We start from the raw sequence: 16967 nt of genomic DNA on the forward strand, positions 1-16967 counted from the left end.
AGGCAAGGGTAGCAAAGGTGAATGTGAGCAAATGCAGTTACAGGTACATAAAACTGTTTATAGCTGGGAGGTGAGGGCAAAGAATATAGGAAGAGCCCTGTGGCTGGATCAGATCAAAGGTCAAAGAGCTTCGGCTATTGGGGAGTATAGAAATGCAATAAATATAAATAAATAAGGTCCACAACATTCAGCATCCTTTTTTCCACAGCGGCTAAACAGATGCATCCAGGAAGCCCACAAGGGGGTCATGAAGGAAACAGCCCACTCCCATCGTTTCATCTCTAGAAACTGGTATTCATTGACAGGATGCTGTTGAATGTTGAGGCTCCATTTAACCATTATTTATTTATTTGTTTGTTTGTTTATTGCGTTTTTATACCGCCCAATAGCCGAAGCTCCCTGGGCGGTTCACAAAAATCAAAAATCAAATTGTGAATGCTGCATAATGGACCTATCCTCCAAGCTTTCCTCTAACCAGCTGAGTCAGCGATTGTGGAGGGAGTGACATGGCTTGGGAACTACAGTGGAAAACCAGAGGAGGCCATTAATATTCCATCCCTGCCTCGTTAGAAAGGGGGTGAATTTTCTGCACGATTCCTCATGATATTTGGACAGACAGCAGAAGGAACGTTGTTGTTTCTGAAATCTTGCTGCTTGAAGTGGCAGGTTGGCATGCTTCCTTGTGAGTAAAGATGCCAACCAGCAGGCTGGAGCTCCCCCTTCTCCTCTATTGGGTGAATTGGTGGCCACACAAGAGGTTAATTGGCTACCATTCTCTGGTAGGCACCAGCTTTGTTCGTGTGTGTTTCTGTGTGTGTGTGTGTGTGAGTTCCACCCGCTCCCTAAACAGCCCTGCCATTGTTTTGAGCGGGGTTATCAAAGGAGATCTTTCTGTTGCATCAAGGAGAGAGTGCATGATTTGCCTAGCACCATCCTCAGGAACTTAATTCTAGAGCAACATTGGAGGAATTGGGGATGACTCCAATGCGTTGCTATGCAGAAATAAACAAAGATTTCACCCTCATACTCCTGGGAGGTATGGAGATAGCTACTTCAGAACATCAAATCTAAAACTTTGCAGTTATTATCAGGGGATAGGTGAGAAATTTATTATATCCAACTTCTATACAAATTTACCAAATTTGCATCTCCTGAAACAATAAGTGAACACAGTTGCACACTGAAATAAGCACTTTTCCTAATTTTGCACTACAGTTCTCCATTATTATTTTTTAAGGTGTACGTATTGATGATGATGATGATAATGATGATTATTTAGAATATTTATATACCGCTCCTCATTGAAAAAATTTCGATATTAGGGGAAAGTATACACAAAAATCCATACTCTAGAGCAGCAGTCCCCAACCTTTTTGGCACCTGGGACCGGTTTCGTGGAAGATCATTTTTCCACAGTCCGGGGTGGGTGGGGGTTGAGGGGATGGTTTTGGGAAGCCCCCCCTTCTCCCCAGCCGAAGCGAAGCCAGGATGCTGGGGTGGGCGGCTTTGGAATGGCGCACCCAGAAGTCGCTCTCCCAGAGCTGTCCCTAAGCACTGGATAGGCTAGATGATGCCCCACTGGGGTGGGTGTGGGTAGGTGAAAGCAGCTCACCTGCGTGGCCCGGTTCCTAACAGGCCATGGGCCAGTCCATGGCCCAGGGGTTGGGGACCCCTGCTCTAGAGAAAAGTGCTCACAGTAGTGAACATAACTTTCAGAAGTGCATTAAAATAGGGGAAATGGTTTGCAAGCATGGATGCATTAGCAAAACGTGCACACAAAATAGGTAGAGAAGTGCAAACAAAAATCATATGAATCTTTGTGCAGACAAAAATGCATATGGATTTTTGTGCAGACTTTTAAAAACATATCATACATTGATGCGGAATTGGGATGAAATCATGAAAAATGGGAAATTGAGCAAAACTGAAAGAGACTTTTTTCTGCTCATTATCTCTGCTTTGCTTATCCCTGCTCATTATTCTGTGTAACAGAGAACAAAGAAAGAAAGCTGACAATGGATGGTTGCAAAGGTAAATAGTGGAGTACAACAGGTCCACTTCCACCAATGTGTGCTGAAACCAGTCCCACTCCTCTTTTGCGGGACCACTAGCTCCATTCAAAATTGAGTCTTTCAGCTGCTTTGGAGAAGGGAGAGACGGTGTTGGGTTGCTTACCTTAGTTTTTGATTCAGTGGGCCTGGGGTGTGCGTATTCTTTGTTAACCCTTTTTAAAAGCCTCACGGCAACTCCGAACCTCCATGAAGTTCTCCGTAGCTTCCCCTTGAGTGTTTCCTGGTCCAGAACCCTCATGGCAATGATGTCATGTAGCATCATTTCTGTGGGAATTCTGGACAATTCATGGTGGTTCAGAGCAGCTGTGAGTGTAAAAAAAAGAAAAAGGAAAGAGCAAACCCTCCCACTTGGCCACCTTGTCTAAAAGTAAGGTAAAGAGCCCACCCAGCCCCGTCCTGAAATTTTGCAGGAATTTCTTCCACCCCCAATCTTCAGAGGCATTTTCTCTCTCCCCCGCCCCAAACAAATGTGTGTGTGGGGGGGAAAGCTGGAATGAAAAGTTTGGCCAAGCTCTTAAAGACCTGGCGTGGCCTTGAGGTGAGAGGGGTGTATGTGGATACATGTCTTTTGGGATTTTAAGAGCTACAGGCAAAATAAATGTTCTTTCTCCCTGGGCACACGTTGGCCCAGTTCGCATGTCACAACAACCCAGAGCTTGTTGCGACTTAGCTTGTTGCTCTGGTGCGTGCTGCCTGGTTGCTCCTGATGTGAGCAAGAGCAGGGTTTTGTTTTTTTAGTGTGCAGTCGGACACAAAATGTGCAGTTGGGGAAAAAATGTGCAGTTGGAAATCTGATAATGTGCAGTTGAAAAAAGTGATGGAAAAAATAAGACACATGTTATGTGTTAAGCGTTATGTGTTTATTAAGAACTTACCAATAGACAAAGGGCCTTCCTAGACGAGGCCTTAGCGCGCCTTCTGTCCCGGCTTCCCTGCTGTGCGTCCAGATGACGCACAGGGGAATCCGGAGGCAGGCCGCGCTGAGGCCTCCTCCAATGCGCCATAAGCCAATGCGCTTATGGCGCGCCTTTTCCCCAGCTCCGGCCTCAGGCCGGAGCTGGGGAACGTCTAGGGACTTCCACAGCTTTTCGCGGCTCCTCGCTTACTCGCGAGGAGCCGCGAAAAGCCACGGACCTGGCACAGCGCTCATAGGAGCACTGTGCCCATCGGCGGGGGGGGCGAAGGCTGGCAGGGTGGGTGGCACGGGGGGAGGGCGGGTGTGATCGCGCCGCGCGCCGCCCGGGCAATGCCTGGCATGGGGCGGCATTGCCCGGGCTCGGGCGGCGCGTGGCGCGATCGCCCCCGCCCTCCCCCCGTGCCACCCACCCTGCCACCCACCCTCCCAGTCTTCGCCCCCCCCCCGTTAAAAAAAAACAACCCTTACCTTGTCCGCTGTCTTCGGGCCGCACCCGGCCCCTTTAAAATAATAAAAAAATGGCGGACGACGCAGGGCTTCCGTCCTCCCTGCGTCTCCGCCGTCTGTAAGCCTGGGGGAGGCGCGCTAACGGTAGCGTGCCTCAGCCCCGCCTCCCTGCCGGCGTAACCCGGCAGGTCTACCAAGGCCCAAAGTCAGGGATGGCATATAACACAAATTATATAAGGATGCAAGTGAAAGAGCCCTTGATGGTGTGACTGGTGTTGTTGGGTCCTGTGACAGTGTTGCCTGAGTAGATGTGGGGGCAGAGTTGGCACTTGGGTGTACTGCATGGTCCTCTGTCTGTGTCTCTGTCCTGTGAGCTGTTGCTGGTTAGCATCTGCTTCAGGTTGGGAGGTGGTCTGTAGGCCAGGACTGCTCTGCCTCCCAAGGTTTGTGTGAGTGAAGTGTCTGTGCTGATGATGGGTTGGAGTTCACTGGTGATCCGTTGCAGTGGTTCCAATTGGGGGCTGTAGGTGACAACCAGTGGTCTGTCGTCCTTCCTGGGTATCCGTACGGCCCTGTCAATTTGTCTTTATGTTTAAGGTGCTACTAGTGTTGGTGATAATCTGTCCAGTCATGAAAAAGAAATAATGTGTTTGGCTTGGGGGGGTGGGGGAGAGCATCTGACAGGGCATTTGTGCAGTTGGAAAAATTGCTTTAAAAAACCCCTGAGCAAGAGTGGCTAAACCACTCTGTCCCTGTGTTGTTTATGTGAACCAGGAATTCTGGCTTGTTATTCCTCTGACAAACCAGAGAAATTACCCAACAACAAACCATGGGTTATTTCTCTGGCTTGTCAGGAGAGAGATAAGACAGAGTTCCTGGTTCACACATCATGACGAACAACCAGAGTGAACGATTGGGTAGTGTGTACCACCCAGGGTGGTTATGATGTGCAAATCAGGCCACTTCTGTATTGATGATAATATGCAAGGAAGTCTTTACATGCAGGATAGCACGCCCGCATTCTCCGCGCTCACTTTCATTTCTGTGTTTGTTTTAGGAGGCATGGCGACCTCTCACTTCTATGATTATAGTTCTTCCAAGACACCAGAGAGGGGCAACGGCTCCTTTTACACCTCCCTGGTTTCCGACGACTTCTATGCATCTCCCCAGGATTCCTCTTACTTCACTGGAAATCTACCCAAAGGGGACAGCCGCGTGACTCCTTCAGGCAGCACCGAAATATTTCACACCCAGGATGGGACTGCCTTTGAGTCTCGTGGCTTGTTTAGCTCCGACTCAGGAATTGAGATGACCCCGGCAGAATCTGCTGACATCAACAAAACCTTTGCCGATCCCATGGAGCAGATGAAATCAGAAGCTTATAAATACATGGACATCAGTAGATCAGAAGAGATCAAATGCCAAGTGAGGTGTGACACAGGCTTGGGAGATGTGGGCCCTCTGAGTTTCATTAATAAGTCCCAGGACGATATGACTAGACCTCAGGTGAGAGCTTCTGAGGGAAAATATGTGGCTCGAGAGCCAGGTTTGTGTGAGGGATCGACGTTTCTGTCAGAAACATTTGGCGACCGCCCCTCAGTAACAGCACCGGTCAAGATTACACTGACTGAGGTAGAAACGGTAGAGGGGCCTGTTACAAAGGAGAAAACGCTGGAAAGACAAGAGGTAGGCCTCAAACCAAGCCACGAAGTAGTTCCCACGGTGACAGTGTCTGAGCCAGAAGATGACAGCCCAGGTTCTATTACGCCGCCTTCTTCAGGAACAGGTATGAACCGCTTGCACTCAGGAGCGTACCATCAAGAGTATTTCTTTCTTTGGGCATGAATTGCAGATATGCTAATATAGACTGCTTGACTCCTTAAATTACAAACTAATCACTGCTCCCCATGTGATCAGTTTGTTAAACACTGCAGGGCTTAAGCCTGAGTGGAAACCAGACCCTAACCCCAGGCATTTCTGAATAGGCTGTGATGACTTACAGGTGATCAGAATATACACTAGTCAGGCTCAGAGGGACTCTTCTTCATCCTGCATGGGCAAGAAAAACTAGTCTTAATAAGGTATCATCATTTTATATTCTGTGTATGCAAACACACCAAATTCTGTTATTTAAAAGAGTGATCTGTCTAAGTTATGCAAGTATAGGGAATTTCCATTCAGTTGCTTATTTTGCATAATATATTCAGTTCCTCATAGTCAGGAAGATGAGCAAAAAGCTGTCTAAGACATTGACATTCAACCCACCGACCACTGGAAATGGTGTAATTCCTCCTCACAGCAAACCTGTGAGGTAAGCTATTAACAGGCACATTTTACAGATGGGGAACTAAGAGATACCAAAATTGCAGAGGGTCATCGAGAAACTTCCTGGCTAAGCAGTGTAGCCCACAACCTTTGAACCCCATCTTTATAATCCTAAGGGTTAAAAGTTTGATTTCCTTCTTCAAATGCAGGCTATAATTATCATGGGGTGACCCATGAAAAGGAGGACAGGGCTCCTGTATCTTTAACAGTTGTATAGAAAAGGGAATTTCAGCAGGTGTCATTTGTATGCATACAGCACCTGGTGAAATTCCCTCTGCATCACAACAGTTAAAGCTGCAGCAGCTCTGCCTAGTGTGACCAGATATAAAAGAAGGCAGTGCTCCTGCAGTTTTAACTGTTGTGATGAAGAGGGAATTTCACCATGTGCTGCATGCATACAAATGACACCTACTGAAATTCCTTTTTCAACAAAACTGTTAAAGATACAGGAGCCCTGTCCTCCTTTTCATATGGTCACCCTACTCTCAGAAATGTCAGTTCTGTGCCCAGTACCAAACCTGCACTTGTATAATGCAGACATGGAACACAGATGGCCCTATACACTCTGTAGGGTTCTTAAATTTCCGACCCATCACTATAGCTTCAGTATATAAATGTAATAAAGAAATAGATATTTCTCAAGCATATTCTGGTTTCTCAAAGACTATTTATTTATTTATTTATTTATTACATTTTTATACCGCCCAATAGCCGAAGCTCTCTGGGCGGTTCACAAAAATTAAAACCATAATAAAACCACCAACAGGTTAAAAACACAAATACTACTAAATTAACAGTGGCAAAGGTTCTTCAGTTGTAGCTGTGAAACTGATCTGGATGCTTTTAAGGCTATAAACATAAGAAGAGCCCAGCTGAATCACACCAAAGTCCTGTCTAGGTCAGCATTCTCTTCACACAGTGACCAACCAGCTGCCTGGGGGAAGGTCACAAGTAGGACCTGAGTGCAACAGCACAATCCTGCCCATATTCCCCAGCACCTGGTGTCCATAGGCTTCCTGCCTCTGATTCTGGAGGTAGCATATAGGCATCAAGACTAGAAGCCACGGATAGCCTTCTCCTCCAGGAATCTTCTTTTAAAGCCATCCAAGTTGGTGGACATCACAATGTTTTGAGGTAGCGAATTCCATAGTTTAAATATGCACTATGTGAAAGTGTGCTTCCCTTTATCTGACCTGAATCTTCCACCATTCAGCCTCATGGGAATGTAGTATTATTAGTATTATTATGGGACGTTCTCCTCCATATGTTCTTATGAGGCGATACATGAGCCACAGATGTGAAAAAGTTTGTACATTTCTCTCTATAGCAGCCTTCCCCAGCTGGGAATGATTGGAGTTGCAATCCAACATAGCTACAGTGCACCAGGTTGGGGCAGGCTGCTGCTACTGAGAAAATCCAGATTCCCCAATGCAAGTTCTACCAGAAGTATGTGAAGAGTCCTCAGGGTTTGCTCTAAAATACGAGGGTTAGGAGGTGTGTGTTCATCTTTCTTTTGCTTCCTTAAGAAGACTAAATTTTATTTTTGCTAACCAAAACGTTTTCTCCTTTCTTTCCCCTATTATTTATGCCCCCTCTTTTTACTCTGTCTCATCTTCTCCTATTCTTCTCCTTCCCTCTTTTTCCGCTGGGAAAATCTCCCTTGACATTCCAGAACCATCTGGCTCAGAATCCCAAGGGAAAGGAAGCCTGTCTGAAGAAGAGCTTATCAGTGCCATTAAAGAAGCCAAGGGCTTTCCCCACGAACAGCCTGAAGGCCAGCGGTTGCCAACAGTTGCATCCGGAAAACGAGATCCTAAAAAGAAGATGCCGGAACTTCCATCTGGTGGCCCCGCCTTAGATAACGAAGCGAGCAGCGCCGAATCGGGTGATTCCGAGATAGAGCTCGTCTCGGAAGACCCGCTAGCTGCGGAAGAGGTTCTCCACTCCAACTACATGACCTTCAGCCACGCTGGGGGCCCTCCTCCGTCCCCGGCGTCTCCGTCAATACAGTACAGCATTCTGAGGGAAGAACGTGAAGCTGAGCTGGACAGCGAGCTCATTATCGAGTCGTGCGACGCTTCCTCGGCCTCTGAGGAGAGCCCGAAGCGGGAGCACGACTCTCCCTTGATGAAGCCGATCATTATGGACATCATTCAGGAGGAGAACCACTCCAGGAATGAAAGCACTGGGGCGTCGAATTACATCGTAAGTAGTTCCAAGGAGAGCAGGATGAACAGGGAAAATCTAGCGGACTCTGCTTCGTACTTGAAGTGTTCCTTCGCCACGCCTAAGGTTAGCGTCGACCCAGTCCCCTCCGCCGCCGCCGCTGCTGCCGGTGCTGAAGAGAGAAGGGACAGAGTATTTCAGAAGAAGTCGGTCGAGGCGGCGGCAGGTGTCACCGCAAAGCAAGCGCCATCCAAGGGCCCAGTGACGAGGAGTCCCTGGCCGCCTTCACCGCTGCTGTTTCTAAATAAGCAAAAAGGTAATGCTGTATGTTTTACGTTCTCTGAAGCAGGGGTGCAGAACTTCTTTCACCGTGAGGACCGAATTAGATTATGGAGAAACTTGGTGGGGGGGGGGGGCGTGCGGCGCGCATTCCACTGGTGGGTGGGGTCAAAGGGAAAGGGGGTGGAGCCAAAAAGACCAGCATATTTTAACATGTTTTTAATTTTACTGTGGTTTTCATTCTATTTGAACTTTTGTAATTTATAGTTATATGTTTTAATGGTACATGTTTTGATCTTGTAAACCGCCTTGAGTCCCAGTACTGGGAAAAAGGCGGGATATAAATAATAATAATAATAATAATAATAATAATAATAATAATAATAATACACTTAGTTAATGGAAGACATTCCAAACTTTTGGAATGGTAGGGTTGTGCAGGTGAGGGGGGAATGCATAAAAGGCATTGGTGGTTGGGGGAAGGGATCAGGAGAAGGGGGCATGGCCGTCTGGGGGAATCCCAGAGGGCCACATTTGACACCTCCCCATGTCTGAAGTTCTGCACACCTGCTCCAAAGTAATAGATGCCTGCATATGGACAGGGGTGGGGAGTTACCTTGATGTAGTAGAGACAAGAACAGGAAGAATCTTGTCTTCCCATGGAGAGGAGTTCCAAGTTCAAGATAAACACATTTGGGTGGGGGATAGAAGTTGTTAACAGTGAGAGCTGATTACGGGCTTCTTTAGACTAAAGGGAAATTGCATTCACTTACAAGTGCTTTGCTTCTTGCTTCTCTTACACAATTGTAATGAGCTGAATTACATGGGTGGAGAGGGGCGACCACAAGGTCTGTAACTTCCCCTCCTCTTATGCTCATAGTATTGAATGGGACAGCACCCTCTAGTAGGTGTTTTGTAGCACAACTTTGACTGTACACGGTAAGAAATCTCAAGATATTTCAGAATAATTGGGATATCCAAGTTTTTTTAAAAACAACAACGGAATAACCGGGGAAAGAACGGGATACATGCAGGAGGCTCACAATGTCAAAATGACTTGAAAACCTCTGTGAGTGACCAGTCATGAGCATGCTATAAATCGCTTGTTTAGAGAAGGCCTAAGTGTTGTGATGAACAATGGGCGCTATTCCCGATTTACTCCAAATTCAGCTTATAGTTTGATTTGGCAATTTGCCTTTACAACATGAAACTATAGAACGTAAAACAGCAGTTCATTTTCCACAACTGTTCAAATATCCCCAGACTTCACCATATTGGCAACTACATTCACGCTTAGAAAATTGACTCTAGTATTATTAGAGCATCCTTCAAGCATCAGTAGAGGGACAGCGTTAACCAGTCAATTGCCAGATGCTGATGGAACAACATAAGTTGCCTAAAAGAAAGAGATAGATATCTCACCCTGATCTGGCCCATACATAATGGAGTGAGTGAGAACATGGCTGGCCTTACTGCACCAGCCTCATCGCCAACATCCCTGGACATCCATGTGGGCCTCTAGCATTCAAATACAGCCCGTGTGCAGAAGTGCAATGCACTTTGGCAGCAGATAGCATGGTCAATTACTGAAGTTTATCCTGGAAATAGACCACACAAGATCAGCCTCCATGCACTGCATTATATGTGATCATTATCATCATCATAGAATCATAGAATAGTAGAGTTGGAAGGGGCCTATAAGGCCAACGAGTCCAAACCCACCCACCCACCCCCGCTCAATGAGGAATCCACCCTAAAGCATACCTGACTGGTGGTTGTCCAGCTGCCTCTTGAAGGCCTCTAGTGTGGGAGAGCCCACAACCTCCCTAGGTAACTGGTTCCATTGTCGCACTGCTCTAACAGTCAGGAAGTTTTTCCTGATGCCCAGCCGGAATCTGGCTTCCTGTAACTTGAGCCCGTTATTCCCGTGTCCTGCACTCTGGGAGGATCGAGAAGAGATCCTGGCCCTCCTCTGTGTGACAACCTTTCAAGTATTTGAAGAGTGCTTTCATGTCTCCCCTCCATCTTCTCTTCTCCAGGCTAAACATGCCCAGTTTTTTCATCATCATCATCAGTATTATTATTTAACATTTCTACACCACCTTATTGCTAAAAAGCCATCAAAGCAGCATACAACAATTTAAAACAAACCCTTGCAATGATAAAAAAAAACCCCACAAGAATATAAAAACAGTAAAAACTTTAAATCACTGAAAACTACATATTTTAAATGGCTAGATTGAAAACATGTATCTTCATGCTCTTTTTCAAGGCCAAAAGATTGGGGGGGGGGCATTGTAGTTCCTGAGCAAGCACATTCCATGGTGTGGGGGCAACGCAGGAGGGGGTTTAGGCTACATTTGAGCATTGGAATCCCACATGGATATCCGGGGAGGTCCCAGGCAGGGTCAGCACACCAAATGGTGTGCACGGGTCAGATTGAGGTAGAGTGTATCCATTCCGGGTATATCCATAAGAGAAACGGAGTCAACGTAGCATGGGCAACATAGGATGTGCAAGAACTTCCCTACCAGTGTCCATGGTTCTAATTTGCAAGACCACCATAAGGTTGCCAGCTTCTAAATGCCTGTGCAAGGTCTTTATTTATTTATTTATTTATTTACATTTATATACCACCCCACAGCTGAAGCTCTCTGGACGGTTTACAACAGTTAAAAATAGTAAGCATTAAAAAGTATACAAGATTTTAAAAAACCATCAGAAACATAAAAACAACAGTGCCCCTGAAGTGGCTATTGTCATGAGTCTGCTGCTTAAATGCCTGCCCGAAACATCTGGCCTTCTTCCTACGCTTTCTTCAGTTCCTGTTATATACACATGTGCACATCTCATATACTGGAGTTGAGAGACAGTGTTGTAGTGAGATGCTAGACCAATCCAGATGGTATAAGTTTCTGCACACATGGATGGACATCAGATTTCGGTCACAGACCATTGAGGAGTTTTCTGTGTCCTTGTCAGTAAATAGCTGGCTTGTACGGGAGGGTTCTTGGGATGTGGAAGCACTGGTTGAAAGATTGCAGCCATATTTACCAACTCCACAGTACTCCATACTCTAATCCACAGCATCCTTTTTTACAGAAAGTTATAGAACAGACACCTGGCAGCTCTACAAAACAGAGAGCCTTAAACTCCGTAGGATCTTCCAATACATCTGGCCTTAGCCAGGTCAAAGTAAGAAGGATATTGGTCTTGATGGACACAGGTGGGAAAATTGGGGTGGGAAATATTCCCTTTGCTCCTGCAGCTGGTGCTAGTATCTCTGGGGGGCTGCGAATGTCTTGGGTTCTTGTATGGGGCAAAAGAGCTGCACAGGAAGGTGGGAATGGGAGAAGTCCCTGCCACTGGCAGTGTTCAATTTCCACATTGCTATGCCAACATCGCCTCCTGCATTCTTTCACACAACTGTGGATCAGGGTGGTTACAGGTCTGAGTTTAGGGAGAAGTCCCTGAACAAAGGTCTCCCCCCTCCCAGACTTAAACTGGATACTGACTCTGACAATGCTGATTTTGTTAATCGTCTGTGACATGATGCACACTCAGACCCAATCCAGGTGCTAGATAGTTTTTTTTTCTTTCTTTACACAGCTCCCTGATACATATACACAGAGTGTCCAACAATGGAATATCTGTGTGTAGAAACTTCTCTTACACATGGATTTCTTTGTCAAAAGTGCACCCCTGTTGAGTTTCTGCAGCAATTGAGGCATATAGTTTTCTTTGCTTCCAAGGAAATACTAAACTATAAAATGCATCAAACCCACAAGGCTAATTTTATTGAACTGCCTGGTCCATAATCTGTGATTTAAATACATAAATATATAAATAAAAGCAGCATCTGTGATAGATTTCCCCAAAGACTTTGTTCATTATTTCCTAACACGCTTTCCGGAGATTTTCCTGGTGTTCAGCAACATCTTTTTTTAGCTTGTCTTGATATGTAGCCAAGATGAAAACTAATATGTGTACCCGTGGATAGAAAGGAAGAAAAGAAGCCTGTGAAAATGCTTGCAAGCTCCATCCAATAATTACAGCTTGGGATAATTTATTAGGCAGAACTGATTAATTGTTCAACCTGTTCTGGATGGGGTTGCCCTCCCCCTGAAGGAGCAGGTTCATAGCTTGGGGGTTCTCCTAGAACCATCTCTGTCACTTGAGTCTCAGGTGACCTCAGTGGCATGGATTGCCTTCTACCAGCAATGGCCCAGCTATGCCCCTATCTGGACAGGGATAACCTGGCTTCAGTTGTCTACGCCCTGGTAACCTCCAAGTTAGATTACTGCAATGCGCTCTACATGTGGCTGCCTTTGAAGATATTTCAGAAGCTGCAGCTTATGCAAAATGCAGCAGCCAGATTGATAACTGGAACAAGGAGGTTCGAACATATAACACCAATTCTGGCCCGCTTGCATTGGCTTCCTATACGTTTCCGAGCCCAATTCAAGGTGCTGGTTTTAACCTATAAAGCCTTACACAGCTTGGGAACACAATACCTGATGGAACGCCTCTCCCGACATGAACCTCTTTGTACACTGCGCTCAACATCCAAGGTCCTCCTCCGGGTGCCTACTCTGAAGGAAGCTCGGAGGGCGGCAACAAGAGATAGGGCCTTATCTGTGGTGGCCCCCCAATTGTGGAACGATCTCCCTGACGAGGCCCACCTGGTGCCGACATTGTTATCTTTTCGGCGCCAGGTCAAGACTTTTATCTTCTCCTAAGCATTTAGCAATATGTAAGTAGCCTGGGTTTGTTTTTGTATGTTTTTGTGGTTTTAAATTGTATGTTTTTGTGATTTAAAATTTTTGTCTATTGTTTTTAAGTGTTTTTATCCTATGTAAACTGCCCAGAGAGCTTTGGCTATGGGGCGGTATACAAATGTAATAAATAATAATTGCTTCTCTCCCCCCCCCCCTTTAATCCTGTCCTGAGCTCAGGACAGTGCTTGGGGGCTTTTCCCATTACACCAACCTTGTAAGGTAGGCTAGGTTGAGAGATAGTGACTGACCCAAGGACATCCGTGAGGCTTTATGAATGATTTGGGACTTCAACAGAACCCGTATATCCCCATTCAATGTCCAACATGGACCAGTGTGGTGCAAGGATAGGCAACCAAGGGTTAGAGTATCAGAAGACTGGAGAGACCCCGGTTCAAATCTCCACTTAGCCATGAAGCTCACAGGGTGACCTTGGTCCAGTCATTATCTCTTAGCCTAACCTACCTCACAGGGTTGTTGGGAGGATAAAATGGGGAGCGTGGAGAAGCAGCTACACTGAGCCTCTTAAGAGAAGGGAGGAAATCAGGGGGAAATCAGGGAATAAATAGGGGGAAATCAGGGAAACTATTAAAAATGCTGCGTGGTTTTTATCCTGGTTGTGCTTTTTATACTGTATTTTGTATTTGTGCTTTTAACCTGTTGGTTGTTTTATTATGGTTTTAATTTTTGTGAACTGCCCAGAGAGCTTCGGCTATTGGGCGGTATAAAAATGTAATAAATAAATAAATAAATAAATAAAAGTTGCGGATAAAAGGGAATTTGGGTGGTTGCTTATTGTCATATAAAAGTTGCACCTGCCCAAATTCCCTCGTACGCACAATTCTTAAAGTTATAGGAGTCCGTGTGAAATAGATCCTGCCAAGCCAGGAGAATTTAGATTACTTAAGGAATCTTTCCTACGTTGGCATATTTACTCTGGCATTCCTTTTCCTCAGAGATGCTGAGTACCGCAGTTCTGTGAGGGAGAGGAGGGCTATTTAACAGAGAATCTTCGTAACGTTCGCCAAACTATAATGCCCAGAATTCTTTGGAGCCATGTTATGGCCTAAGTCTGAGAACTGTCAGAGGCTGAGTTCTCCAGCAGCAACAGCTCTGAGGAGGAGTCAGAACTGGCCCCTGGTCCCTCTCAAATGTGGCCCTCAACTTTGGATCCTGCACCCCATTAAATCCCAGGGAAATACCACTGTTTTCTGACTCTAAGGAATGGACCTCCAATTCCTGTTGGGAGCAGAAAGCCCTGGGGAGCATTCTCCAACTAGATCCTCTTGCATTGAAAAAATTGGTGACTGCAGAAAAAGTGCAGTCCTTTAAAAACCACACACAGTACTTGAAAGGCTGGCACTCCCACATAAGGATGGGCAAACTCTTCCAAGTCCTGTTTGTGTTCTGCTGACTGGACTCCTGCCACGCATGCAGGGCGGGCATCTGTGGCCATCTGTGGAGAACTTGTGACGTTTTTTTTTTGGTCAACAAGCTGTGATTTGCACAAATTCGCAGCTGGGAATCTTTACAGCTATCGTGATTTGCGCAAAATTGAAGCCATGGATAGCACAATATATGTACAAATACAGGTGTAAAAGATTATTTATGCCTGCAATTTTGCGCAAATGGCACTGATTATGGCCGGGATGTTGTGCAAATCATGATTTCTGTAAATATTCCCTGCCGTGAATTTGCACAAATCATGATTTGCACACACACATGCACACACACATAAAGCAGGGAACGAGTTTGCCCAATTTGGCATGTGCCAAATTGATTGCATACAAAGCAGGTGCTAACCTTAACCAAACGTTATATGCTAAAAAAACAAGAAAGTTTAGGTAATAATGGATTTATAGCGAAGTTTTCATATTAAAGTAAAATACAGAAAATATATTTTAAAAATATATAAAAAGAATATACAGAACATTCACAATGTGAAATATACAAGAGGTTAAAAATACAATATAAAAGTGCTCCGTATACTTTGAATGTCTTGGCCAGATGCATTTTGACTGAAAGTCTTCTTCAGTGGCCTATTACTACACAATATATGAAAAAGAAAAACACACACACATATATAAGAAAGTCCTGGACAAAGATAAAGGAATTCTTGTGATTATTTTAATGAACTAATACAAATACTGTATTAATTAGTGCTGAAATAACCTACCACCGCTATTCCACATTTTAGGAACTAGCTTCAAAAATGGGGGCTGACCAGGGAATTCCCAAAGATAAAGGATTAAATGTGTCACTCTGTAGTAGTAAGTCAAGGATAACCTGAAATACATAGACAAAGTAAAAAATACCAGCGCTCTGCAGCGACTTTTATTGTTGTTATTATTTTTGTTCTACAAAAGCCAAAACAGAATATTAGACCAGGAATATTACTTATAGCATTTCAGCTACTGTGTGCCAAGTTGAGCCAGCTCAGGGATCTGCGAGCTGGCATCTGGGGAGCCCAGCCCCACCCCCAAACCAGATTCCTTCGCTATCCCTACTCCCAGAAGAACTCTCCTGCACAAGCTACAAAACTCTGCTCGTTGCTCCAGGCCAGTGCTGGGGGTACGTTGTCTCTTACTTAACACACACAAGCTTGCTAGTTATGGTATTGAATCTAAGGCAGGATTTGTAGTGCTGTCCAGGGTCCTGAATTTTATCTGTTTTATCTGAGAATATGGTCCCCAGCTATCTGATAATTTAATCTGCCAATTTGGTATTGGGTATTTGTAGCGTGGGTTAATTTAGTAAAATGCCTGATATGGAATAGGCAGGTTGGCAACTGCATTCTTAATTCCTGAGTGAACCAGATTAAATTCAAGTTACAATATCACTAATGTACTTATTTGAAGAGCTACTGTTACGGATTTTGGTCTTTGCTGAATGTTTTCAATCTATAGTTCCAGTATCTAGGAAGCCTTTGGCTGCCAGTTATGTAGCTGTACAATACACTTCAAAGTACGTACCAAAAATGGCTTTAGGTGGATTCAGTTTTGGTTTTGTACTTACAAGATTTAGTAAAGGGAAAAAAATTGATCCATTTTTCATTTTTATTTGAAATATGCTTGTAGCATCCCATCAAAGTATAACTTGCATAAAATGTCATTAAAACATTTTTAGTTCTTGGACTTCTAGTCCTAATAGCCTAAAAAGGAGAGATCTCATTTGTTTCCTATTCAGTACTGAACAGGTTATTCAGCTGGCAGATACATAGGTCTGTTGAGATTCTAATAAGCTCCTGCATTCTAAAATCAGCACATATTTATTATACCTTTGTGTGTGTGTAGAAATTACCTTATAACTAATATTATCTACTGTCCTCTAAATTTGGGCTCCCAATCTAAATTACCTTATTACTATTACATATTCCTAAAAAATTAGAACACCTAAAAAAGGCTTACACGTACACGTTTCAGGCTGGATAAGATCAATTTCGAATTATATCTTTGAGAAGATAATTCCTTACTCAAAATTTGCTGATTAAATGTAAGTCTATAAATGTTTCTTTTTAAAAAAATATTTTTATTTGAATTTTATAACACATACAATAATCATACTACACCACCTCAATATACCACAATAATGAAATTAAAAAAACGTATTAAAATAATATAATAATATCTTGTGCACCCTACCCCCAAGTCTATAAATGTTTCTAGACATCTGTATCTCAAGCTTTTTGATGTGTATCCCTTACTTAATATTTTTTGCTCGTTCATTGATAGGTGAAAACTTTTAAGTACACTTTTGACCTGGAATAATACAGTCTCACACCAGTTCATTATTCAAATAACTTTTTAGCCCATGTGATAGGGCTTTAACTCAGCATTGTCTGTTTGGATATCATCCAGGTCAACTTGACCATTATTTTTTAATCCATTTACCCAGAATTTATTGTGAACCTGCTTGTGAACCTGTATCTTTCCCTTTAATACTACTACTTAGTTATTTACATTTTCAAATTCTTAATTATTTATCATT

At 44.3% G+C, this 16967-nt stretch overlaps 1 protein-coding gene across 1 annotated transcript in view; it reads left to right on the plus strand.

Annotated features, from left to right (window-relative positions):
* RTN1 (reticulon 1) overlaps positions 1 to 16967 on the plus strand; it is a 167705-nt gene that overhangs the window by 72020 nt on the left and 78718 nt on the right. Inside the window, exons 2-3 of the mRNA XM_063118190.1 lie at positions 4493 to 5221; positions 7433 to 8242. Of these exons, the coding sequence (XP_062974260.1) occupies positions 4493 to 5221; positions 7433 to 8242 (1539 nt within the window). The remainder of the gene's footprint in view (positions 1 to 4492; positions 5222 to 7432; positions 8243 to 16967) is intronic.

Source organism: Elgaria multicarinata, chromosome 2, assembly GCF_023053635.1.
Source record: "Elgaria multicarinata webbii isolate HBS135686 ecotype San Diego chromosome 2, rElgMul1.1.pri, whole genome shotgun sequence".
NCBI lineage: Eukaryota > Metazoa > Chordata > Lepidosauria > Squamata > Anguidae > Elgaria > Elgaria multicarinata.